This window comes from Hakea prostrata, chromosome 2 (assembly GCF_041222555.1).
Source record: "Hakea prostrata isolate BN-2017 chromosome 2, UWA_Hpros_2, whole genome shotgun sequence".
Taxonomy (NCBI): domain Eukaryota; kingdom Viridiplantae; phylum Streptophyta; class Magnoliopsida; order Proteales; family Proteaceae; genus Hakea; species Hakea prostrata.
The window spans coordinates 61,053,465-61,081,212 of NC_142601.1; the positions used below are offsets into that span (position 1 = coordinate 61,053,465).

The 27,748-nt window shown below is 37.6% G+C and overlaps 1 protein-coding gene across 5 annotated transcripts in view; it reads left to right on the top strand.

Annotated features, from left to right (window-relative positions):
- The window catches only part of LOC149025433 (transferases, transferring acyl groups), a 73,182-nt gene that overhangs the window by 12,140 nt on the left and 33,294 nt on the right, over positions 1 to 27,748 (top strand). For all 5 annotated transcript variants that reach the window (XM_089145666.1, XM_089145669.1, XM_089145664.1 and 2 more), the window contains 3 exons: positions 2,886 to 2,973; positions 5,796 to 5,922; positions 6,003 to 6,107. In XM_089145666.1, coding sequence (XP_089001792.1) covers positions 2,886 to 2,973; positions 5,796 to 5,922; positions 6,003 to 6,107 — 320 coding nt within the window. The remainder of the gene's footprint in view (positions 1 to 2,885; positions 2,974 to 5,795; positions 5,923 to 6,002; positions 6,108 to 27,748) is intronic.

Consider the following 27,748-nt stretch of genomic DNA (forward strand, 5'->3'; position numbering starts at 1 on the left):
TTTACTAGCGACGCCGATGTAGAGATCATCCCATGACAACATCTATGTGGATGGATGATGAGTTCGGAGGTTATTGGATTGCTAGGATCATGGTTCGATGAGAAACATTGCTCATAGGTAGTTTGTCATGTTATTTTCCTTAGTCTTAGTGGGTTGGGTAGTAGTTTACTATTAAAATATTTTAATTTCATGTTTGAGTCTTTATGGGCTGGGCCTAGAGTCTATTTTGGCCCAATTTTGAATTATTTTGGGTTTGGGTTATATTTACAACTTAAGTTGGAGTTATTTTGGGAATTAAACATGTAGGGTTGTGAAGGATCAATTTTTTTATTTAAACATTGTATGGATTTGTTTTAGGCAATCAATGAATAAAGAAAAAAATTAGAAAAGAAGCTCACGCGCCTCTCTCTCTCTCTCTCTCTCTCTCTCTCTTGGCGGTACTAGTTCTTCCCCCTCTCTCCAGTTAAGCTCTCTTTCATCCTTTCACCCTTGTTTCCCACTAGAAAAATTCCCCTTGCTCTCCTCTTCAAAGATCTATTCTTTATTTCTCGAAAAAGACCTAGTTTCTTTCCTGGAAATCTTCTTCTTCTTCCCCAAACCCCACAGTTGTTCTTTTTTTTCTTTCTTTTTTTTTTCTTCCCTCTTTCCCTCTTTCCCTTATACGGCAATCTAGTTTTCTTTTGTTAGCCTCCTTTCCCTTCTCTTTATTTCTTTTCTTTCTTTTCTTTCTCTCTCTCTCTCTTATCACCTACTCTCTTTCCTAGGATACACCATTACTTCAAAAATATTTTTTTCTCCTTTTGTAGGATTCACCACTACTTCAAAATATTTTTTCTTTCTCTTATTTCTGTTCCTAAATGCTTTCTAACCCCTGTTTTGCAGCCAGGATCAGCAGGTAACGTTATCTCTCCCAAAATATTTCTCATTTATTCTTTGGCAGTAGTTTTGTTTAAAATAAAAACTTCCCAAGACTCCCTTTACATTGTTAATTGTTGAATTCCTTGTTAGAAATCTGATATTGATTAGGACAGCTCTATTTTTTGTAAGTTTCATAATACCCTTGCATTCAATTTAGTGTTACGGTTCCAAGATCCCCATCCCCTTGTTTCCCTATTGATTCTTGTTTAGTTGTGCTTACCAGTAAGACTTATTGTGTTTATTTCTCTACTTTAGTTGTCTTATATGCATGATTAATTAGATTTCAAGTGCTGCAAATTCCTTTCTTTACTATCTTTCAAGAATAGGTGTTTAATTCTAAGAGTCTAGTAACCCACTTTGTAGGTTCCTCTAGTTTCTAGGGTTTCTCCTACATCAGGGTTCTTCCTGTAATTTCCCTTGCTTTTAAATGATATCAGGCATAAATAATGGTCAAGGCATTCAATATCAATAAGGCAGCTACTGCCTAGATCATTGACTGAGAAAAGCCTAGGAGACACCTTGACAACTACAGCTGAGACAAGATATCGGCTGAGATGGTGTATTACTTGCATGATCTCATCTCGGATTCTCGGCCAATAAAAAACAAGATACGACTGAGCTCTTGGTGCATTTTTGTTATGGCTAAGAAGCATCACATAGATAATAATAAGCTATGTTTTAGCGGAGATGAGGATGTTGAAATGGATGCATGACAACACTATGGAGGGCAAAATAAGGAATGTTCATGTTAGAGCTAGGTTGGGGTTAGCTTGGGGTTAGCTCCGATACATGATAGGAAAGCCATTTGAGGTGGCATGCTCATTTTCAATGGAGGCCTTGGCATGCTTCAGTATAGAGGAGACTTGATTCAAATTGAAGGATCTAAAACAGTTAGGTACAGACCTATAATAAACCCTAGGTGAGGCGGTGAGGAAAGACATGCATAGTTTAGGCCTCGTACCATATATGGTTTTAATAGGGCTGATTGGAGAGCATGCATCCATGTAGCAGACCCCATTTAGTTGGGATAAGGCTATGCCATTGTTGTTATGTTTCCACCTGATCCTTGATAGAAGGGTTCAGTGAGGAGGCTGAGTTCTTTGTTAAAATGTAATCTTTAGGGCGAACCTGGTGCTGAAGACGTCCATGCAGGGGGGCATCTTCCTACACAGCCTTAACCCAGCAATTTTTCTGAGATGCTGTTTTGAGTTTTCGATGACCATGGGTTACAACTGTAGTCCACTGACTAGTGTCAAATCCAAGAGGGGTGTTCCTGCTTGTCTTTATCTAGATTTCGTTGCATTACCATTAGACTGACATACATCTGAGGGAATTAACTCACACTACTCAGATGGTGAGGTTGCTGACTTTAACTCAATAGTAATTTGTAAGATACATGCTTGATTCCTGCTCAGCAACCTGTTAGAGCCTTAATATTCACTGCATTTGCAAGAATTCTCTGTTTATTTTCTTAATCTTTTGAATGTCCCCCCCCCCCCCCCCCCAAAACAAAAAAAAAAAAAGAGAGAGAGAAAGAAAGAAAGAAAGAAAAGGAGAAAAGGAAAAAAAAAGAGAGAATGTTTACACATGTACAATGATGACTTGGGTCATGCAGAACTTGTGTGTGCTAATAATATAATTTTTGGTATGTCCTTTAGAATCAACTCACCGTTCTAGGAAATGCAATGGACTCTGTCAGAATTTATGTTACTTTTTAGTAGCCTACCGGATTGAATTAGTTTCCATCAAATGAGTTATATTGTTGACATTTTAGCTGTAGATAATGAAAAGGGTTTTAAATCCATTTTAGTCTGTAAACTGTTATTGTATTTTGGGTGTGGGGGTGATGATGATGCTCTTCTTGTTTTTCCATTCGACATCATGTGCTGTAAATTAGTTGTTGCTTTATGATGTTTGGATATCCTATTGCACTGCTATGCGGTGGAACTAAGTTCTACTCTCTTCAGGAGTTGGAAGATTGCTGTTCAATCTATAAGTCCATTGATCTTGCTGGGATTTGGTCGGCTTATTTCCACTACGGGTGTAGATTATCAGGTGGAGAACTTTCACCCATGCCTAGTCTTTGAGTATGCATGTTACTATTAAGGTGATAATATTTTGGTTACTTTTAAACTGAAGTATCCATTTTGAACTTTTATCTAATTATGTTGTGGGAAATGGTAACGATTCAGCGTTGATGCAGCAAAGATTGTGTCTATCATACTTGTTTCAATATGATGCACGTAAAAAATAATGCCTGATAAATTATCTGGATCTTGTGAATTAGTCTAATCCAATAGCAATTAGATTGGCATTTTTAACTTTCTTTTGATCATCTATTAGTTTTGCACTATGATTTTATTTGAATAAGATAGCCTGTATAATAGCTTGGTTTCACCCTGAAGGTATTTAGTTGTCATATTAGCTTCATTAAGCCATAATCCAAAGTCCAGTATTATCTATCACTAACAGATCCTTTTCCCAATCATGGGGTTCAGATTCACAACTTTTGTAGTTCACTTATAGTCTACTAGGTTCTGTTTCTATTTAAAGGATGAATGCATGCTGTATTTAAGGGATGAATGTGTGTGTGTGGAATTGTGGAAATGCAACATATAGCATTAAAGGTATTGCTTCTAATGACACCTCTCGAGTCTATGGCTTTATTTGGAACATACGTGTAACTTTCTTTTGATTGGTCTTGAGTTATTCCGACTTCCGAGAAATACTTTAAATAAATGGTATAAGAGGGTTTCAAAATTATTTGAAAGTGACTTACCGTTGACACTTGACAGTATTTCATTTTCAAGAATTGTCATTGTCTCACATGCTTTTTGAGTTCACTTTTGATGAATGGATTTTACCCTCACTGAAAAGAAAATCTGAGAGGTCTGAAAATAAGGTTACAAAATTTTTTTAACCACTTTTAAGGGATGTCAATTAGAAAATCAGAATGTTAACATATAGAATTCTTAATTGGTAAATCATGAATTTTAAATCATTATCCTAGTACCTGGCCATATAAGGAAGATGAAAGGAGTAACTAGAGTTGGGAATGGGTGATTGACTACTGTATTGACTGTTGGAATGGAATCATCAATTTTATGATATTAAATAAAATTACTGAGGCATCCTGATACTTTATCAAGTCAAATCTGGTGAGGAATTTGTATCTGGATTATTCAAACAACTCTTTTGAAAAAGGATCTTTTCCCATAATTTTATGTCAGGTATTCAGATTAGGTGTTTACACTTTCATCAAGAAGTCCTCTAGCTTTGAGATATTATTTCCTTACAGGCAATGTGAAAAAGTAAGAAATGCCCATCTTTGATCTTTGAATAGCTCCAGTACATGATTGATAAGTTATGAGATGGTTGTTTGAGGTAGTGACATGGTTTTTTTTGGTTGTTGTTGTTGTGTGAATTGGTAGCTTTTTATATTAGGGGGTGGGATTATTACACATACCATCAGGGAGAGTCAAAGCCACGACCTCTTCATTAAGAGGTGTTGGTCATTACCAACTGAGAAACCCTATGATGGTTATTCAGTGGAGTTCTTTGGATTCTTTAGTGCAGTGGAGTGATTTGATTCATACTGAAGGAACTAAAAGAGCACAGGGCGGACCTAAAAAGGACCATGGGCAAAGTATGAGGAAAGACATGCCTGTTTCGGTCTTATATCGACTATGACCTCAAATCTAGCTGATTGAAGGACCCATTTTGTTTGGATAAGGGTGAGTTGTTGTATATGCAATGAAACATACTAATCTTGGTCTATGCTATATGCGAAATATCCACTGATGTCAATTGCTTGAAATCAGACCATCTTCAGTTTCTGCAACATCAACTTATTTTAGAGACTATTCATTTGGGGAAGCGCTTGGTTGATTATAACAACTGATTTTACAGTAAAGAATTTCTCACACAAACTGAACTCCTCAAAATTGTAAATATGATTTTTAAGATATTATACAGGCTATTTTGGGAGATGTAGCTTAACATATGCTCACAGATGAAATAGATTAGGAGGCATGATTCAGGGAGAGATACATACGAACTACTGGACAACTTTTGCCTGATAAAGAGAACAGGTAAAATTAAATTACAATTGACACATTTTTACCAACAGTAAGGGTGAATGAGGTGATAAAGGAAACACAGCTTGCAAGTTCAGACTAGAGCAGGAAGAGCAGTGTCAATAAAGAAGAGTAAACAATGCAAATTCTGCCCCAGAAGAATGATGAAAAAAGAATTAATGTGGAGAATCATCTGTGGCTGCAATTCTGATCTGAATCTTTCTGAAGATTCACAGTATGGTTTTAAAAGCTTAAAGAGGGGTTAATGGAAAAGCTGCCCGTTCTCATTCAGTTTGTGGCGTAGACATGTTTTGACTGAGCAAGCACAGTTTTTGACTAAAAGGGAAAATTAATAAGCACTGCAAAATGTTGAGTAGTAGTAAAAAAATAAAAGATCTATGCAATAACCCAGGTGATTGGTAAAAGAATGGCTTTTAAAAAACTGCATGGTATTCATCTGGTTCTTGAAGTCAGCAGTCGTGAGTGGGACTGGACAGCAAAGGGAGCAGTTCCCACTTTCTTCTGGTTTGGCAGCTGTTTGATTTGGTTTTTAAACTATGAGTGTTACGTGATAGCGAGCCAGAATGATTGTGCAAATGCCATACAAAACATCTCTCTGTCAGTGCTTATGTTCTTTTCATTTTTAAATTACATCACTATTCATTTAGGGGGACTTTTAATCCAAGTCTTTTGGGCAGTCTTGTAATCTCAAATGTGGATGTGGAATTCTAGTGACTTCGTCACTAATTTCTTTTCTGTGGTTAACTTACATAAGAAAATAATTCTGATTATTACTTGCAGGTTCATGTGGGGGAATATGGTGTCCACTGGAATTTCTTTTTCACACTTGCTGCTATATCCATTCTAACGTTCATGACTAACATTCGTGCTCAAAGTTGCGGTATTTTAGGTTCACTAATTCTCGTAGGTATTTCTCATATTGGCTGGTTTTTTTACCGTAAAAAAGAATTCATTATGAACTTGACTTATTTTTCATCCTTCTTCCAGGATACCAGACGTGCTTGTTGTCTGGGTTAAATGAGTATCTGCTTTCAGATAGAAGGGGGGAGGACATTTTTAGCCAAAATAAGGAGGGCATATTTAGCATATTTGGTGAGTGTTCAGCATTTAATGAGTTATATTTTGAAAATCTTCCTCTTTCAGTTTTTTAAATTGGAATTGTGCATTCTGTCTCATGAGTTGGTCATGTCCAAATTACCTCAAAATGAGTGGATATTTGGATGTGGGTATGGTATGTGTTTTGGACATGCTTAGACACTTTGAACATTTTTTGTTGGATGAAGGTAGGTACCCATTGCTAGTACATGCACTGATACCGACAGCATACACTATGGACTTGTATTATTACAATGCCATGCCCTTTAAACCTGTAAATTATAGATTTTAAGGATGCTATTACATTTTGCGGTTCTTAACATCCTGTTGCAAGGCATGATTTTTCTTTAGGTTGGTTCAATTTATGGATACAGCTGATGACGTACAAGTGTATAACAATACAACACTGGATGAGTACCTGGACATAAGGAAGAGAGAAGAGAAGAGAAAGGAGAAGGAGAGAAGATAAGAGAGGAGAAAACACAAAGCCCACAGTATGAATAATGAGCAGAATGCTAAAATGTTCAGCTTGGGGGATCTATTAATATTAAACATTAAAGCTATTACAATCAAATACTGGATCCACAGCTAAGGTGATTTAAGCAGGCCAACCCCCCTTCCAAGAACCAACAAAATTGGCCCAAAAGGGCTTGCCAGTGTCCTACGGCCCACCAGCAACCCAAAGAATCTCGACCAACACTAGTGGTATTCTAGTAATTTTGGTCAATTTCGTGGTATCCTAGGTGCGAGTCCCATTGAGTCCAGGATTGTCCAGACCATAAATATATTTCTATTTCCTTTTTCTGATTAGTGTTTTAGAAGTTATTTAAGAGTCCTTGTGTATGTGAATTTCCCAATTATGTTGGAATCCCATAAGTTGAGTCCAATTGAATTCTCCTTACTTTTAGGACTTCATATCGCTCTTAGAATTTGGATTGGAGTCCTCTAGAGTTAGTAATTGAGTTTTCTTTTTTAAGTCGATGTCTTAATCAAGTAGTAGTTGAGTTAGAAGTGGTTAGCCAGTTAGAGAGTAATTGGTCTTCCTACTTTGAGTCCTTTTTGTCGGGTCCGGCCCATGGCCCATTGAAATAATTTGGGGCCTAGCTTTCTTTAAGTGAACCAAAAGCAAAATATGATTTTTAGAAAGTGAAAAACAGCAGCCGCAACAGTGAAAAAAAGAGAACAAGAGAGAGAAAAAGAAAGCACGCAGAGGAGAGAGAGCAGAACCATGAGGAAGAAGTGGGTTTTTTTTTCCTGGTTTCTCCGGTGAATCCGACGGTTAATCGTTGCCGGAATGAGATGAGATTTGAAGGGAATGGTCGTGGCACCTAGCTCTTCATATCCAACGGTCAGAACATCATTCTACCACAGTTCTCGGGAAGCCTCTCTGGTGACTTTTCTCCATTCTCTCTGATTTCCATTTCTTTGATGATGTGGTTGTGACTTTGTGTTCCTCTAGTGTTATCTAGAGATGGGATGTTGATTGTATACCCATTGTTATTATCATTTGGTATAGTGGAAGTTTGGGTGGACTCCGATAACGGTCCCGTGGTTTTTTCCCTTGCGGGTTTTTCCACGTTAAAAATTCTTGTGTGTCTGTTGTGGTTTGTGTGTTGAATGTTTGATCCATTACAGCTGTGTTTGTTTCTTTAATTTACACTAGCTTATTGTTTAGCCCCATCAAAGTGGTATCAGAGCTTGGTCGATAGCTGTGTAAATTAAAATGGAAAGTACCTCAAGTACTTTGATTAAGCTTAATCGATTAGATTGGTTGATTTGGAAGCCTATGATGGAAAATCAATTATTTTGTAGAGATTTGTATGAACCTGTCGAAGGTGATATTAATCGACCATCAAAGATGTCTGAAGTTGAGTGGACCAAATTAAATAGGAAAACTATTGGCACGATTCGACAATGGTTGGATAGTAGTGTTTTCCATCATGTGGCAAATGAGACATCGGCGGAAGAACTTTGGAAAAAGTTAGCGAGTCTCTATAAAAGGAAAACAGCTGGGAATAAAGCTTTTCCGATGAGAAAGCTTGTTAACATGAAGTTGAAGGAAAATACTTCAGTTACTGAACACTTGAATGAATATCAAAGTATAGTGAATCAGTTGAACACAATGAGGTTGAAGCTTGAAGATGAGCTGCAAGCTTTATTATTATTGAGTTCCTTACCAAATTCTTGGGAGACTTTGGTTGTATCAGTTAGCAATCGCTCCGGAGGGTAAACTATCAGAGCATGGTTACCAGTGCATTATTGAATGAAGAGACAAGAAGGAAGTCCATGGGTTCAAATGATGCACAAGCACTTGTCACAGAGAACAGGGGGAGGAGCAAAGACAAGTTCAACGAAGGTCGTGATAAAGCCAAGAGTCGTGGTAAATCAAAAGATAGATAAAAATTTAGAGAAAAATTCAAGTGTTACCATTGTGGCAAAGAGGGGCATATGAAAAGAAATTGCAAAATTTGGAAAAGAGAGCAGTCAGAAGAAAGATGATGATAATAACACCGCCTCTATAACATCTGATGATGCTCTAGTTCTTCTTCCTTTTGGTGAGGATTAGTGTTTGCATGTGTCAGATCACCAGGTTGAGTGGATTAGTGATACATGAGCTTCTTATCATGTTACTCTTATTAGGGAGTCCTTCACTAAATACAAAGCAGGAGACTTTGGAACTGTGAAGATGGGGAACACTAGTGCTTGCAATATTGTGGGTATTGGTGATGTTTGTATAGTGACAAACATGGGCTACACACTTACTTTGGAAGATGTACGGCATGTTCCTGATTTGCGTTTCAATTTGATCTCGGGGATTGGCTTGGATAGAAAAGGATTTGAGAGTACCTTTAGTAATGAAAAATGGAAGCTCACCAAGGGGTCATTGGTAGTTGCTAGAGGAGATGTTTGTTGCTCTTTGTACAAGACAAGAGTAAGAATATGTGAAGGTGGATTGAATGCATCAGAGGATGATTCCTTACCTGATCTATGGCATAGGAGACTGGGTCACATGAGTGACAAGGGGCTGCAGGTTCTGACAAAGAAGTCCTTGATTCCTCTTGCCAAAGTTATGTTTTTAAATCCTTGTGATTATTGTTTATTTGGTAAACAACATAGAGTTTCATTTCAAAAGCATCATGGTAGGAAGTCAAATTTATTACAATTGGTACATTCTGATATTTGCGGTCCATTTGAGGTTCCATCATTAGGAGGTAATAGATATTTTATTACTTTCATTGATGATGCATCACGAAGGGTGTGGTTGTTTTTGTTGAAATCCAAAGACCAAGCACTCCATTATTTTCAGCAGTTCCATGTCATGGCCGAAAGAGAAACAGAAAAATCTTTGAAGTGTCTTCGTTCTGACAATGGAGGAGAGTACACATCAAAAGAGTTCAAGAGCTATTGTTTTAGATATGGCATTAGACATGAGAAAACAATTCCTGGAACCCCTCAACACAATGGGGTAGCAGAGAGATACAACCGGACCATTGTTGAGAAAGTGAAATGCATGTTAAAGATGGCTATGTTGCTAAAACCATTTTGGGGAGAAGCAGCCAACGCTGCTTGTTATCTGATGAAAAGGTCTCCATCAGCTCCTTTAGAGTCTGATATTCCAGAAAGGGTATGGAGGGAAGGATGCCTCCTACTCTCGTCTGAAGGTGTTTGGTTGCAAGGCATTTGCACATATACCAAAGGAGCAAAGATCAAAGCTTGATGACAAGGCGGTTCCTTGCATATTCTTGGGATATGGAAATGAAGAATTTGGGTACAGATTATGGGATCTAGAAAAGAAGAAGACTTTCAGAAGTAGAGATGTAATATTTCGTGAAGCTGAAAATATTACACACTTTGAGAAGTTTGAGAAGCCTACTCATGTTGAGAATGTTATGGTTGATCCACATCCGTTCTAGGAGGAGAACCTACTCATGAAGAACAGGTTGACCTTAATGATCCAGAGATTGTGACAGATGATTCTATGGATCATGAGGATATTGAACATGGGGAGCAATCCCCACAAGAAGAGGTTGTAGAATCTCAAGTGAGGTGGTCCACAAGAGAGCGTAGACCAACACAAAAGTATCCCAGTTCTAAGTATATTCTTTTTACTGATGAGGGGGAGCCCGAAAACTTTTAAGAAGCAGTGATCCACTGTGATAAAATTAGTTGGATGAAAGCTATGCAAGAAGAGATGAGTTCCTTGCATAAGAACCATACTTATGAGTTGGTAACACTTCCTAAAGGCAGAAAAGCATTGAGGAACAAATGGGTGTACAAGAGAAAGAGAGATGCATTTGAGAAGCTAGTGAAGCACAAGGCTCGTTTGGTGGTGAAAGGGTTCGGATAGAAGAAGGGCATTGACTTTGATGAGATCTTCTCTCAAGTTGTAAAATTGACATCCATTCGAGTCATTTTGGGTTTAGTAGCTAGCATGGATCTTGAGCTTGAGCAGTTAGATGTGAAAACTGCATTTCTTCATGGTGACTTAAATGAAGAAATTTATATGATGCAACCAGAAGGGTTTGAAGTCAAAGGGAATGAGCACTTGGTATGCAAGTTAAAGAAGAGTCTTTATGGACTAAAGCAGGTACCAAGACAGTGGTACAAGAAGTGACCACAGGTGGCTATTGGGAAAGAGGACGGACAGGTATACAGAAAAGATGAAGTCATGTCTCCATGTGATGATATGTGATCATGGGCAAGATGGATATGATTAAGAAGTGAAAGAAAGGCAAGTCCGACATGAATGACTTAGGGCGAGACAAAAGGGAGGATGTGGACAAAAAGGCTAGGAAGCTATGGTGTCACAAGAAAAATATGTTGAATGGGGCAAAAGGAAATGAAGGGAAGGAAGCACCGACCAAAAGAGAAGGAGACACAAGAGAGAGAGAAGAGGAACGGGAGCTAGAGAGGGAAGAGGAGAGAGGGGGAGAGGCGATAATCCAGGGAGAGATATTGGGAAAGGAAATGGAGAATGAGAGAAAGTCCAAATGTGTAGGGAGGAGAAGCGAAGGGAAGAGAATGGGGGGAGATGTAGAAAGTAACGGGATGTACTGGGGGAGGCGGGCAGACTACAAAATGTGTGGCGCAAAGAGGCTGAATACAGCACTGGAGAAGCAAGGAAAGAAATGTTGGGTGAAAAGATTCAAGAATTGGGTGAAGCAAGAGAGATGTGGACGGATAGGAGGCAGACGAGAAGAACACAACACGACAAAGCACATGATATAAGATACATGGGCGGATGTGGGGAAGATGAGTGGAAGAGGAAAAACAAGAAAGAAGCGAAGAACAAAGATTGTTACGAGAGAAGTTGAGGTGTACAAGGAGCGACACAGGATCCAAGTAAGGAGTCAAGTGGGCCCAGGGCACGGAGGGGAGATTTGAGTGGCAGGCCCATTGAAATAAGTGGGGCAGCTCTTAAGTGAACCAAAAGCAAAATAGGGTTTAGAAAGTGAAAAAAGACGAAAAGTGAAGAAAAGAGAATAGGAGAGAGAAAAAGAAAGCACGAGAGGGAGAGAGAGAACGGGATTCTATTAGGAGTCCAATAAAAGTTTGTATAGGAGTTAAATAGAGTTTATATTAATGTAAAATTATCCTGTAATAGTATACTTCCACTTAATTATAAATAAAGGGCTGAGATCATGACAAAAGCATCACCAAGTGTTCCAACAGGCAGAGCTAAGTGATAGGGAAGAGAGAAAAAAAAAAAAAAGAGAAAGAAAAGCAAAAATTGGTGAAGACTACCTCCAAACAAACCAGAGTCTCAAACCACGAGGAAGCTCCCAATTAAAACGCGGAGCCCACACAGGCAAGTGAGAGGATAGAAAAGACAAGAAGAACAAAAAGGAAAGAAGAAGAGGAGAAGAACGAAACCCACTCTACCCGAGGAGAGGAGAAGAAGAGAGGAAAGCAGGAGAACAGGAACCACGCTGATTTAGGGGAGGAAGAAGATACGATGGATTTTATTTGGTGGTTTGGGTCAATTTTGGTTGGTTTTAGTTTGGTTAAGTTCTGGTCATTGTCCAAAAAGAAGAGAACATATTCTGCGGTTTATTAGCCAAAAAAAGAGAGAAGATTTCTCTGGTTCATTAAGCCAAAAAAAGAAGAAGAGGTATTTATAACCTTTTTTAGGTGATTTGGCTATGAGGACGTTAGTTTTCAAAAGGGAAGACAAGAATGAGAAATTTCAACATGGCAACTATCGAGGGTACTATTGCCACGGCCTAAACACTACCCACTCTCATCCTCTTTTTGTAAGATTTGATGGGACAAATTATTTGATTTGGTCTCGATCGCATAACTATCGGAAGAGGACTTGTTGGATACATAGAGCACCACTATCAAACCTAATACCACGGGCGTCAAGGATAAATGGATCTGAATGACTCTCTATTATGTCATTCTCTGAATCATGATTCCAAATATTGCCCGTGGATATCTATATGAAGCGCCCAAATTAGAAGGCTACTACTAAAACATATGGACAGTTAGGGAATGATGCAAGAATGAGCTACGAAAGAAGCATGAGACTACCCAAAAGGAACGATTGGGCCCACTATTACTGAGTTGCGATCTCTTGGCAAGAGTTAGATATCCACATATGGGGATTATCACCCCACTAATCCAGATGAGGGGACTTATAAGAAGCACATGATAAGGTTCGAGAATGACTCTGGAGGTTTGAACGGGAGTACGTGGATCGAGTGAAGTCTTAAGTCGTTCTCCTTTCCTACACAGAAAGCATGCTCTTGCAATGTGAGGAAAGTGGATAGAGCCATACTCCAAGGAGAAAAGCAGAGGCAAAAAGATCCGACTAAGGAGATTGTCAAGTGTGAGCATGAAAACCAATCATACCAAGGAAAATGTGGAAAGCAGGAAGCGCAATTTGAGCAAAAACGAGCACAAAGAAAGGAAAATCAAAGGCAATCGAGAAGCCCAACACCCTCGAGACGTTGGTTTTTCACAAGAGGAGTTGCAGGAGAAGCTTTACTTCCGGTACATCTGAAAGCCACTACCCATACCAACTCCTACCTGCTACGGGTAAAACTACAACCTTTCAAGCTTCTGCTACTCCTTGGATCATGATACAGAGCCACAGATCATATGAAGGTTTATCCACATCTTTTACAATATTCTCCAACGGAAAGGATAAAGTTGAATGTTGATGGCTCCTATTCTTCCATTGCTAGAAAATGGACCATTCAGCATTCTCCATTACTCTTTGTCTAAAGTTTAATGTTCCCTCTTTCTACTAACGCTTCTCAGTAGTCTTACACAGACTTGAATTGTAAAGTGATATTTTTCCCATCTACCGTGTCTTCCAGGATCCGGTCACGGGAAGGAGATTGGACGTGGTAAACTAGACAATGGACTTATGCGAGGATTGGAGGATATAGCGACACATCTCTAATCCGGTCCATTCGGTAATATCGGACCTTCACGGTGGCAGTAGGCTAGGTCATCCCCCAGGAACTCTAAGAAAATATTTCGATTTGGTTTCTTCGTAATAAGGATAATTTTTGTGAAGCCGCAATTGCGAAGCGAACTGTTTACTTATTTACCTCTCTTCATAATAGAAAACGTTCCTTTTATGCTAATTCATACCGATGTGTGGGGTCCCTATCGACGTGTGTTATACGGCCATAGGTATTTTGTTACTTTTATTGATTGTTACTCTGTTCTACATGGATTTATCTTTAAAACAAAAAAATGAGGTTTTTCGATGTTTATTGATTTATAATATGATAAAACTCGGCTCAATGCCCTGTGAAAATCCTGAGTGACAATGGTACAAAGTATATTAATGGTGAATTTCAAAGATATCTCTCGACTCGGCATATTACATAAGACCAGTTGCGTTGATACGGCTGCCCAAAATGGGGTCGAAAGGAAGAATCAACATCTCTAGAGGTAGCCCGTTCCATTATGATTGCAGAATGTACGACCAATCCGGAGTGATGCATACTCACTGCCTTACCTTATGAATAGGATGCCCGTAGGATACTTGGTTTTAAATGTCCTAATGAGATTCTTCGGGGGAGCCTCTTCTTTTGTTATTCCCCCAAAGGTTTTGGAGTGTGTGTTAGCGAATCACAGCCCAGAGTAAGGGCTCCCGGGCCTAGCTGCATATTTTGGGGTAGCTACTCAAAAAGGTACAAATGTTATCATCCTCCTTCCAATAAAACCATTGTATCCATGGATGTAATTTTCAGAGTTTGCCCTATATACACCTCTCGGGGGAGAGTCCTAGAGGAGAGGTGTTCTTTCCGACTTTAGATCTTCTTATCACACACCAACACAACTAAGAGTCCCGGAAGAGTCCCGACGGTGGAGACTTCAGCAGATATACGAGGACTTAATCCTCCCCTTCGATTTCGAACCATGTGAAGAACCTAGTCAGGGGGAGACCACTCCTGTGAGACACACTGATGGGGTCTTTCAAAACCAAATTGACCAGAATAAGGAGGTACAAACTTATCAGAGGAAGAAATACAACCGGCTAAAGCAGGTGGAGAAAGGTGATACGTTACCACTCAATCTCTTGCTCCGAATCGATTCTCCGAGGTATCTTCTTCTGATCTTCCTATTGCTATTAGAAAAGGGGTCAGATCTTGTACTCAACATCCGATAGCTAAATATGTTTCTTATAACTCTTTGTCTGACTGCTACCAAGCTTTTATATCCTCTCTGTCATCTGTATTTGTTCCTAGAAGTTGGCAGGAAGCCTATGCTAATAAGAGATGAAAGGTAGCTATAGTAGAGGAAATGCAGGCAATGAAGAAAAATGACACTTGGGAGCTGGTTACACTTCCTCCAAAAAAAAAACCAGTGGGCTGCAAATGGGTATTTGTGGTTAAACAGAATATGGATGGATCAGTCAACAAGTTGAAAGCTAGACTAGTTGCAAAGGGGTTTACCCAGACCTATGGGATTGATTATCAGGAGATCTTTGCCCCTGTTACGAAACTAAACACTGTCAAAGTTCTGTTGTCTGTAGATGTGAACAAAGACTGGAACTTGCACCAACTAGACGTAAAGAATGCCTTCTTACATGGGGAGTTAGCAGAAGAGGTCTATATGGAAATCCCACATGGTTTCTCCGATGACAATACTGTAGGGAAAGTTTGTCGATTAAAGAGGTACTTTATGGGTTAAAACAGTCTCCTAGATGTTGGTTTGGACGCCTCCTGAAGGCAATGACTTCTATTGGGTACAAGCAAAGCAATGCTGATCATACACTATTTGTCAATAAGTCAAGTACTAACATCACACTTCTCATTGTCTATGTAGACGATATTGTCATCACAGGGAATTATGGTGAAGAAATTCAAAAGTTGAAGGACTTTCTTGGCAGAGAATTTGAAATTAAAGATCTAGGGAAGTTACAGTATTTCTTAGGGATTGAGGTGGCTCGATCAAATAAAGGTATATATATTCCTATCCCAAAGAAAGTATGTCCTAGATCTATTATCAGAAGTGGGAATGTTGGGGTGTAAAGCAGTTGATACCTCTATTGAAGCTAGAGCTAAACTTAAAGAAAAAGAGGGAGAACCAGTGGAGAAAGGAAGATACCAAAGGTTAGTAGGGAAGCTTATTTACTTGTCCCACACCAAGCTAGACATCGCTTATGCTGTAGGTATAGTGAGTCAATTCATGCATGATCCATATTTAGCTCATATGAAGTCTCTTATCAGAATACTATAGTATTTGAAGGGAACTCCTGGAAAAGGAATACTTTTGTCACCCACTGATAATCTAAAAGTAGAAGCATACACCGATGCGGGGCTGGATCTCCAGACAGAAGTCAATTTCAGGTTCTCGACCTTTATTGGAGGTAATCTAGTTACTTGGAGAAGTAAAAAACAGAATGTGGTAGCTTTATCTAGTACTGAAGCTGAATATAGAGCTATGGTTCGTGGAGTTTGTGAGCTACTATGGTTGAAAGGCTTGTTGCAAGATATTGGAGTCCAAGTTCCAAACCCTATGATGTTATATTGTGACAGCAAGGCTGCTATTAATATTGCTAATAATCTGGTGCAATATGATCGAACTAAGCACATTGAAATTGACAGGTTTTTTGTCAAAGGATAGTTGGAACAAGGGCTTATCTGCATGCCTTTTGTAAGATCTAGAGACCAAGTAGCAGATGTTTTCACTAAGGGTTTGAAAGAAAGAGATTTCCTTCCTATTGTAGGCAAGTTGGGCATGACTAATATCTATGCCTCAACTTGAGGGGGAGTGTTGGATTCTATTAGGAGTCCAATAAGAGTTTGTATAGGAGTTAAAGAGTTTATATTCATGTAAAATTTTATTCCTTGTAATAATATACTTTCCACTTAATTATAAATAGAGGGCTTGAGATCATTGATCAATAAGCCACCAATTTTGTGTTTCTCAACAAGAACCGTGAGGAAGAAGTGGGTTTTTTCTGGTTTCTCCGGTGAATCCGGCGGTAAATTGTTGCCGGAATGAGATGAGATTTGAAGGGAATGGTCGTGGCACCTAGCTCCTCATATCCAACGGTCAGAACATCATTCTACCACAGTTCTCGGGAAGCCTCTCTGGTGACTTTTCTCCATTCTCTCTGATTTCCATTTCTTTGATGATGTGGTTGTGACTTTGTGTTCCTCTAGTGTTATCTAGAGATGGGATGTTGATTGTATACCCATTGTTATTATCATTTGGTGATAGTGGAAGTTTGGGTGGACTCCGGTAACGGTCCCGTGGTTTTTTCCCTTGCGGGTTTTTCCACGTTAAAAATTTTTGTGTGTCTGTTGTGGTTTGTGTGTTGAATGTTTGATCCATTACAGCTGTGTTTGTTTCTTTAATTTACACTAGCATATTGTTTAGCCCTATCACTTTTATGTTTTCTTATTTTGAGGCTATAAATAAAGCCCTCTTACCATGTAGTTTAACAAGTTGAAATTGATTAATAAAATTCTGGTTTTGAGGCAAATAAGGTGATGGTCTTCTTGGGAGGGCCACGGTAGATTTAGAAAGCTTTCTTCTTCAATTTTAGTAAGTGTCCTTGAATTCCAGCAACAATTCAACATTGCTGCATTCCCTTCTCCAAGTAAGTACAGCCCCTCCCCAACCCCATCCTAGCCTTCCCTCTTCTTCCCCAATCCATTGTTCCTGAATTTTCAGACTTTTCTTGAGACCCAAATTTCAAGGTTAGATCTACACCAAGCTAACTGTTAGATCTGTCCCAAATTTTAGGAGCCTCATCCCCCATAACCTAGTGACCCTAGATCCCAATTTGACCCCATTCTGACCTTCTGATTTCAAGAGATAATTAATTTCTTGGATTTTTCGTACTTACCAAGACCCTAAAAACAAGAACCTTAATATATTTCGATTTAGCCATCCAATTCCCACCAAACTTGGGGAATCATCTTCCTTTATTGATATCTACGTTCCATCCTAGTTTCAGCCCATTCTGACACCTATAAATCAAAGCTGCAATCTCAAGAAATTATTCCATATCTCCCGTGGGTTAAGGTTTCATATAGCTTGACCTTAAAACATTAACCTCTCCTTTCCTTTAGGAAATATTTTCTTCACAACCAACTTTCTCATCTCCCTTCCTTTGAAGGATCATCCCATATGCTAAGTTTCTCAAATCCACCCATCCCTTATTGGATTTGGTTAAAACCCTAATTGTTATCTTTTCCCAATTCATCCCAACCCATTTAGGTTTTGTTAACTGAGCTTTCCCTATACCTTAACCAACCCAAAATCCATCCCATCTTAGTGATTGTTATGACCTTAACTTATCCCAAACCCTCCCCATATTAGTGTTGTTGCTTCCTCCCATCACTATCCCATCAAGGAAGGCTGGATACATAATTTCCCCTAACCCTTCTCATATTAGTTCTTTGTTTGCTGTTTCACATGGAGAGGATGCTAGAGTAACCCTAATTTTAGGGAAATTATTACACATCCCCTAACCCTAAAATTGTGGTTACACTAGCATATTGTTTGAGAGGTCTCTTTGTAGATGGGACTATTGAGAGGTACAAGGCAAGATTGGTGGCCAAAGGCTTCACTAAGACTTATGGGATTAACTACCAGGAGACATTTATCCTGTTGCTAAGATGAACACAGTTCGGACTGTTCTTTCTTGTGTAGTGAATAGAGGGGTAGAGTCTACAACAGTTAGATGTCAAGAATGCTTTTCTGCATAGAAAACTCCCAGAGGAGGTGTATATGCATGTTCCACCTGGGTATTCCACTGTTGAGACTCATGGGAAAGTATGCAAGTTGAAGAGGGCACTATATGGGTTGAGCAATCTCCGAGAGTGTGGTTTGGAAGGTTCTAGAAAGCAATGATCTCTATTGGCTATAACCAAAGCAATGCATACCACACTTTGTCCATCAAAAGAGATGATTCCCCCACAACTATAGTCTGCATATATGTAGATGATATTGTGATCACAAACATCAACGAGGATGAGATTTCAGCATTGAAGACCTATTTGGGGATTGAGTTTGAGATCAAAGATATGAGAAGCTTAGATATTTTCTAAGGTTGGAGTTGGCATATTCTGCCAGTGGTGTCTCTCTCTCTTAAATGAAGTATACACTAGATCTTCTCGAGGAGATTGGGATGCTAGGATGCAAACCTACTGAGACTCTTATTGAGTCTAACGTACTTAAAGGCAAAAGGACAACCGGTTGACAAGATGAGGTATCAAAAGTTGGTGGGAAAGTTGATCTATCTATCTCATACCAGGCCAGACATCACTTTTGCAGTCAGTCTTGTTAGTCAGTATATGCATGATCCCTACTCTTCACACTTGGACGTGGTGTATCGTATCTTGAGGTACTTGAAGGCCACTCCAAGAAAAGGGATGCTGATTTTAGCTCATGGACACTTGAAGATTAAGGCATATACAAATGCAAATTGGGCAAGATTTCCAGATGATAGGAGGTTTACCTCTAGATATTGTTTGTATGTGGGAGGTAACTTGGTGACTTCGAGAATCAAGAAATAGGCTATGGTTGCGAGGTCTAGTGCCGAGGTCGAGTTTATTGTGATTGCGCAGGTTATTTGTGAGGTACTATGGGTGAAAAGGCTTCTTCAGGAGATTGGGTCAGATTCGGAGATCCCCATACAATTATACTCAGTTAGTAAGTCATCAATTAGCATAGATCAAAATTCAGTATAACATGACAGGACCAAGCATGTGGAGATTAACAAACATTTTATCAAAGAGAAGATTGATGTTGGGTTGATCTGTATCACTTTTGTTACTTCAGATTAGCAGCAGGCTGATGTGCTTATAAAGAGCTTAAGCACCAAAATGTTCAGTGGTATCATTGGCAAGTTGTGCATAATAAATATCTATACTCCAACTTGAGGGAGAGTGTTGTAAAGAAATGTTGATTGGAGGAGATCTGGGTTGATTAATTGATTTGGGTAGATTTAGGTGATATACTTTCCGTTTTTGTTCATTTTGACGGTAGATTTGCTAGGATATTTTTGGATCTTATAAGATTCCCACACCAGAAGAATTTTATTTGTTTTGTACATGGTTAGTTTCAAGTATAAATAAAGCTCTTGCTGTGTCCTTTAGACACAAGTTAAGATTCCTCTAACTCTTCCAACATTTACAGTACTTTTTAGGTTCCTTAATAATCTATCAATTGCACTCCAATGCTCCTTACTTGGATTGTGAGTATGTTGACTCAACTTTCTTAATGCAGCAATATCCAGATGTGTAAAATTCATAAGATATGTGATTGAACCAATGATTTGTGCATATCTTTTTTGGTTCATTGGTTCACCCAAGTTCCTTTTCAAATTATATCTTACCTCAAAAAGTGTTTTGACCGCTGAAAGTTTATGGTACCTATACTTTTTAATAATGTTTTTCACATAACGGGCCTGGGATAGTGAAATCTTATTCCCTTGTTTTATAATCTTGATCCCAAGAATCATATTAGCTTCCCTTAAGTTTTTTATGTCAAAATTATTCATCAAAAGATATTTAGTTTGATTCATTATTGCCAAACTTGTCCCCATTATGAGCATATCATCTACATAGAGTATAATAAATATGCCTTTGTTCCCATGAAATCTACAAACATCTTTCGGTGTTATGCATAATAAACTTGTTTGAAATTAGAGCCTTGTCCAATTTTTCGTGCCATTGTTTTGACACTCGCTTCAATCCATATAAGGATTTTCGAAGCTTTCAGACCTTTTCCTTTTTTCCATTTACATACAAACTTCCGGTTGTTTTATGTAAATTTTCTCTTATTTCCTCTTCTAAATCACCATTTTAAAAAAAATAGCTTTTACATTTATTTGATAGGTAACTCGGTTATATATTGACACTATTTCTGACATAACCCTTATTAGAGTTACATTTTGACATAGAGCTAGATGTGTCAAAATAATTAATGTTCGATTTTTGCCAAACTCCTTTGACATCAAGTCTAGCCTTGAAATGATCAAGTGATCCATCACTTTTTAATTTTTTTCAAAATATCCACTTTGTCTCCAAAGTTTTAGAACCAATGGTAAATCCACCGTTTCCCATGTATTGTTTGCCAAGATTGAATATATTCATTCTTGATTGCCTCCTTCAAAAGACGGCATTCAAGTGATGTAATAGCCTGTTTGTAATTAAGGAGATCCTTATCTACCAAGTAGATGAGAGCCACTCATCATCCGTATATTTGAGTCTTTTGAGTTGCTTGCTCATTTTTTGTTGATTTGCATCACCATACCCAATTTTTGATTGGTATTACTTTCAATTGACTCCATTTCCCCATTTGTCAATTGACTCTCCTTACTTATAGATAAGGTGGATTTAAAGGGGAATATATTTTTGAAGAACTCAACGTCCCTTGATTCCATGATGCCATTTGGTTCAATATCATCATATGGATTTAATTATAATGAATGAGTACATTGTGTTATTTGTAGCATACCTAAAAAACACACAATTATATATTTCTGGACCCAATTTCCTTTTCTTTTTAATCATACCTTAGCCAAACAGCCCCAAACTCGTAAATGTTTTCAGCTTGGTTTTTTACAAAACCATTTCTTAAATGGAATCATACCAGTCTTGTTATGTGGAATTCTATTAGATAGATAACATCCCGTTAGCATGGCTTCCCCCCACATATGAAGTGGTACACTAAAACTCAATAACATAGAGTTCGTCATCTCTTTAAGAGACCTATTTTCCCTTTTCGCTACTCCATTTGATTCTAGTTGGTATGGAGTGGTTGTGTTATGGATAATTCCATTTTTCTCACAAAACTTATTAAGATTAAAGTACTCCGTTCCTCTCGGTTGTAAGTCTTTTAGTCTTCTTGCCAAGTTGATTCTCAACTTCTATTTTGTAATATATAAATGCCTTTTCTTCCTCTTCCTTTGATTTAAGTAGATATACCATGATATATCTTGAATGGTCATCTATGAAAGTTATGACATAATTGTTTCCTCCCTTAGATTCATATGACTTATAATCAATAAGTCATTATGGATCAATTTCAAGAGATCACTCTTTCTATATATATTTTTGTGAGGATTTTTGGTTAACTTAACATCTACATAAGTTTTACACTTGTCCTTGGGAGATTTTGCTTTATCGATGATCATGCCTAATTTGCATAATTTGGTGATATACTTCAAACTGCTATGACCCCAACCTACCTTGCCACAAATCAAAAGAGTTAAAAGAGACAATAAAGTAGACAGAAGTACTAGCTTTTTCAATTACAACGTTAGCAACATTAAATACAAATAATCCCTCATTAAGATAACCCTTTCCCACAAAAACATTATTTTTAGTGATAACCGCCTTGTCACTTTCACAAGTCAATTTCATTCTTTTTTTTATTAAGCAAAAGATTTGAAATTAAATTTCGCCTAATATCCAAAACATGCAGGATATTGGCGATGACAATAGTTTTCCCTGAAGTGAGTTCAAAGTCACCTTACATTTTTCTATAATAGGGGCACTTTGGGAATTTCTCATAAATACCTTTTCATCATCCGTACCTATCGAGTAAGAGGAAAGTTTTTGAAGTTCACCCCAAATGTGTTTTGTAGCACCGTTATCCAACACCCAATTCTTTGGTTTTTCAACCAAATTTCCTTCTGTGATCATAGCTATAAAGATATCATCTTCAACTAAGTTCACATTTTCAGATTTTTTTTTTCTTCTTAAAACTACAATCTTGCTTGAAGTGGCCAACCTCACCAGAAACAAAACAAACCAATTTCTTCTTTTGAACAAAAGACTCATTATTGTCTTGATGACTTTTTCCTTCTTGTTTTGCTTGTTGGTTTCCGCCAAGTTTGCTTTTAAGTGTCTTTCCAGTTTCCCCAAGGTTCTTTTCACCTTTATCTTCGAGCCGGTTCCTTTTCTCAATTTTGATCATTGCAACCAATTGGTCTATGGTTAATCTTGTCTTTTTATGCATCATAGACAGCTTAAAAGCATTCCATAAAGATAGAAGTTTGTTAATCAAGCCAGCGGTCACAAACTCTTCTGATAGAACCATCATTTCCTTTACTAATATCCCAATCAAGATTTGAAATAAATCAATTTAGGTTGAAATGGTGTCACTATCTTTCATAGCAATGTTTAGACAATTAGCCGCCAAGACTTCTTTGAACAACATCTTTAAGAAAATACTTCTTAACAAAGCATCCCAAATCGAATAAGCATATTTTAATGAATTATATACATGGTATAAATCATCAAGCAATGCACTTAAGATTCGATTCTTGCATTGGTAATTTGTTTGAATCCCATTCACCCTTTTGCCTTCCTTACAGAATCATTACTTATTTTTGATATGGGTTCAATAAAAGCAAATGCCACCCCAATTTGGTCAAAAGCAAACAACGTCATTTGCCTACACCGCTTGAAGTTTTGACCTCCAAACTGCTCAATCTTGTCAAACTTTGTAACAATTCTCATGTTACCCAAATCTGAGATAAGATCTGTCACTATCGGGACAATATTCGTGGGGATTGAATCATAGGTAGGGAAGAAGGGAATTTTCATACCATTGCGGCCAATGAAGGTGCCATCTCCTTGATTGTTGACATTTCCTTCAACAGTGTTATTTGAACAATCTCCTTTGTTGGTAACTCCATCATCAACATCGTTGTTAATGTTCTCGTCTTTGTTGAAGCTTTCATCTCCAAGATTCGATATTGGATCTTTTAGAGATCAATCACCTTAAACTTTGTGTGAAAGCTTCAACAAAGATGAGAACATTAACATCAATGTTGATGATCAAGTTACCAATAGGGGAGATCCTTCAAATAACACCGTTGAAAGAAATGTCAACAATTAAGGAGATACACCTTCATTGGCTATGATGGTATGAAAATTCACTTCCTTACCTATGATTCAATCCCAAATCCCGACTAATATTGTCCCAACAGTGATAGATCTTATCCCGGATTTGGGTAAGATGAGGTTTTGTTATCGAGTTTGACAAGATTGAGGAGTTTGACAGTCAAAACTTCAAATGGTGGAGGCAAATGATATTGTTTGCTTTATCCCAAATTGGGGTGGCATTTGCTTTGATTGAACCCATGTTAGAAAGAAGTAATGACCTTGTAAAGGAAGGCAAAATGGTGAATTGGATTCAAGCAGATTACCAATGCAAGAATCGAATCTTAAATGCATTGTCTAATGATTTATACCATGTGTATAGTTCATTAGAATATGCTTGTTCGCATTGAGATGCTTTGGTTAAGAAGTACTTTTTAAAGATGCTGGTTCAAAGAAATACTTGGTGGCTAGCTTTCTAAACTTTGCTATGAAAGATGGTGACACTATTTCAACTCAAATTGATTTATTTCGAACTTTGGTTGGGAAATTAGCAAAGTAAGTGATGGTCTTACTAGAAGAGTTTGTGACTAGTGCCTTGTGAGAAACTTCCATCTTCATGGAATGTTTTCAAGCTGTCGATAAAAGTATAAAAAGACAGGATTGACCTTATACCAATTGGTTGTTAGGGTCGAAATTGAGAAAAGGAACTAGCTTAAAAACAAGGGCAAAAAAGACCTTGGGGATGCTTAAAAGCGAACTTGATGGTAACCAACAAGCAAAATGAGAAAAGGAAAAATAGTTAAGATAATGATGAGTCTCCAGTTGAGAAGAACTTGGCTTGTTTTGTTTGTGGTAAAGTTGGACATTTTAAGAAAGATTGTAGGTTCAAGAAGAAAAAAAGAAAAATCTAAAAAGATTGACCTAGTTGTAGATGATGTATTTATAGCTACAAATCATATTTGTGGTGATCTCAAATTGTTTTCCTCTTATTCTAAGGGTACGAATAATGAAAGGTATCTATGGGAAATTCTCAAAATGCTTCTATAATCCTATTATGGGAAAAGGTAAAGTGACTTTGAAACTCACTTCGAGGAATACTATTGTCCTCACCAATGTCCTCCATGCACTAGATATTAGGTGCAATTTAATTTCAGTTCCTTTGCTTAATAAAATATGAATGCAATTGGCTTGTGAAAGGGATAAGGCGATTATCACAAAAGATAATCTATTTGTGGGAAAGGGACACCTTAGTGAGGGGTGATTTGTACTTAGTGTTACTAATGTTGTAATTGAGAAAGCTAGTACTTCTTTCGCTTACTTTGTTGTCTTTTCTAACTGTTTTTATGATTTGTGGTATGGTAGGTTGGGTATAGTAGTGTGAGGTATATCACTAAATTATGTAAGTTAGGCATGATCACCAATAAGGTGGAATTTCCCAAAGACAAGTGTGAAACTTTTGCAGAGGCTAAGTTGATCAAAAAGCCTCACAAAACTATGGATAGAAAGAGTGATCTCTTGGAATTGACCCATAGTGACTTAAATGACTATAAATCATATTAGTCTATGGGAGGAAACAATTATTTTATAAATTTTATGGATGACCAATCTAATTATATTACAGTGTATTTACTCAAGTCAAAGGATGAGGCTGGAAATGTGTTTACATCTTACAAAATAGGAGTTAAAAAATCAATTTGGCAAGAAGATTAAGAGACTTATAACCGATAGAAGGATTGAGTATTTTAATCTTGATAATTTTTGTGAGGAAAATGGAATTATCCATAGAACAACTGTTCCATACCAACCGAAATCAAATGGTGTAGCGAAAAAGAAAAGTAGGTCTCTTAAAGAGATGACAACCTTTATGTTATTGAGTTCTAGTGTACCACTTGATATGTGGGGGGAAGCTATGTTGATGGTATGTTATCTATCAATACGGATTCCACGTAACATTACCGGCGTGATTCTATTTGAGAAATGGTTTGGAAGAAAATCAAATGTAAAATATTAACGAATTTTGGGCTATTTGGCTAAGGTATTATTACTGGATTTAAGAAGAAAAAAATTGGGTAAAAAACATGTGATTGTGTGTTTTAGGGGTATGCTACAAATAACACGACGTACTAATTCATTGTTTTAAATCCATGGTTCAATAACATCATGGAATCAAAGGACGTTGAGTTCTTTGAAAAATATATTCCCCTTTAAATATGCCTTACCTATGAGTAAGGAAAGTTAATTGGCTAATGGGGAGATTGAATCAATTGAAAGGAATATTAATTAAGAATAGAGTAATGGTAATGCATGTCAACTAAGAATGAGCAAGTGACTCAAAAGACCTAAATATACGGATGATGAGTGGCTTGTATACTTGGTAGACAAGGATCCTCTTAATTACAAAGATGCTATTACATCACCGTATGCCGTCTTTTGGAAGGAGGCAATCAAGAGTCAATTAGATTCAATTTTGGCAAACAATACCTGGGAACTGGTGGATTTACTCCAAAACTTTGGAGATTAAGTGGATATTTCAAAAGGAATTAAAAAGTGATGGGTCATTTGATTGTTTCAAGGCTAGACTTGTTGTCAAGGGGTTTAGGCAAAAACCCAACATTGATTATCTTGACACATTTGCCCCTGTGTCTAGAATTGCCTTAATAAGGATTATGTTGGCAGTGGCGTCAATGTATCACTTGGTCATGCATCAAATGGATGTAAAAACTGCTTTGTTAAATGAAGATTTAGAAGAGAAAATTTACATAAAACAACTAGAATGTTGTATTGTAAAAGGACAAAAGTAAAAGGTTTGCAAGTTATGAAAATCCAAATATGGATTGAAGCAAGCACCAAAGCAATTGCATAAAAATTAGACGAGGCTCTAATTTCGAATGGGTTTGTTGTGAATAATGCTGAAAGATGCTTATATAGTAGATTTGATGGGAATAAAGGCGTAGTTATCCTACTCAATTTAGACGATATGTTGATAATAGGCACAAGTTTGACAATAGTGAAATAGACCAAACATCTTTTGATGTCTAATTTTAACACAAAAGACTTAGGGGAAGCTTATATGATTCTTGGGATTAAAGATCATGAAGTTAGGGATAATATTTCACTATCCCAAGCCCGTTATGGATACCATGAACTTTTAGCAACCAAAACACCTTTTGAGATGCGATGCCATTTGAAGAAGAACATTGGTGAACCAATCAACCAGAGAAGGTATGCACAAATCATTGGTTCGGTCACATTTTATTGATTGTACACTTCCGGATATTGCCTTTGCAGTAGAAAAGATGTCAACATACTCAGAGTCCAAGTAAAAAGCATTGATGTGCAATTGATAGATTACAAATGTACCTAAAAGGAACATTATAGTGGTAACCCAATAGTCCAAAAAGGCTATTGCGATGTTAATTGAATTTCGGATACAAACGAATCATTAGCCACCAGTGGATATGTATTTAAACTAGCAGGCTTTGTAATCTCATAGAAATCCACAAAGAAATTTTGTGGAATGGGCTTTACCATGGAAGCTGAGTTCATAGACTTGGAAAAGGTAGGAAAAGAAGCCGAAGGGCTTAGAAATTTAATGGTGGATATGCCATTGTGGGAAAAACCGACGCCATTGATATTATTGCATTGTGATAATCAAGCGGTTGTACGTTTAGCCAAGAACAAGGTGTACAATGGTAAAAATGAGACACATATGCCTTGGGCATAATCCTATGCAACAATACATAGATGAAATAATGATAACTATCGATTATGTGAAGTCAGAAATGAATCAAGCTCACATGTTCAGAAAGGCTATGTTTGTCAAGAACTTGTTTATTATGTCTATAAGAATGGGGTTAAAGTCTAATTGTCAGGTCACAAATGGATACCTTACTTATGTGAAGAGGCTAAATACCTGAATAAGGTTCAAGAGGTTCAAATGTAGTCATGGGATGACTAGTTCAGTATTATCGTTTGTAACTATTCCTTTCTAGGGTGTAGATGAAGTTAGTAATACTACCGTAACGGTAAGGTTGTGTGAAGCTCTTAATTAGTCTAATCTTAAGAAATATGGGGGTGTATTAATTATGATGCACATCAGAGATTAAACTAAATAAATATAGGGGGTTTGGCCGCCACCAATAAGATTTCATAGGCGAGTTCTCTAAATATTCGTGAATCTAAGATGAGGGACAGGCCCGGTTCAAAAGTCCAAAGTGTAATATAATGGGGAGCTCCAAAAGTCGACCTTTAATACATGGCTGATGGATCGGTTAGCTTAACCAATGAGGAAAGGTTTAGGGAGTTTGACTCTATTCATAC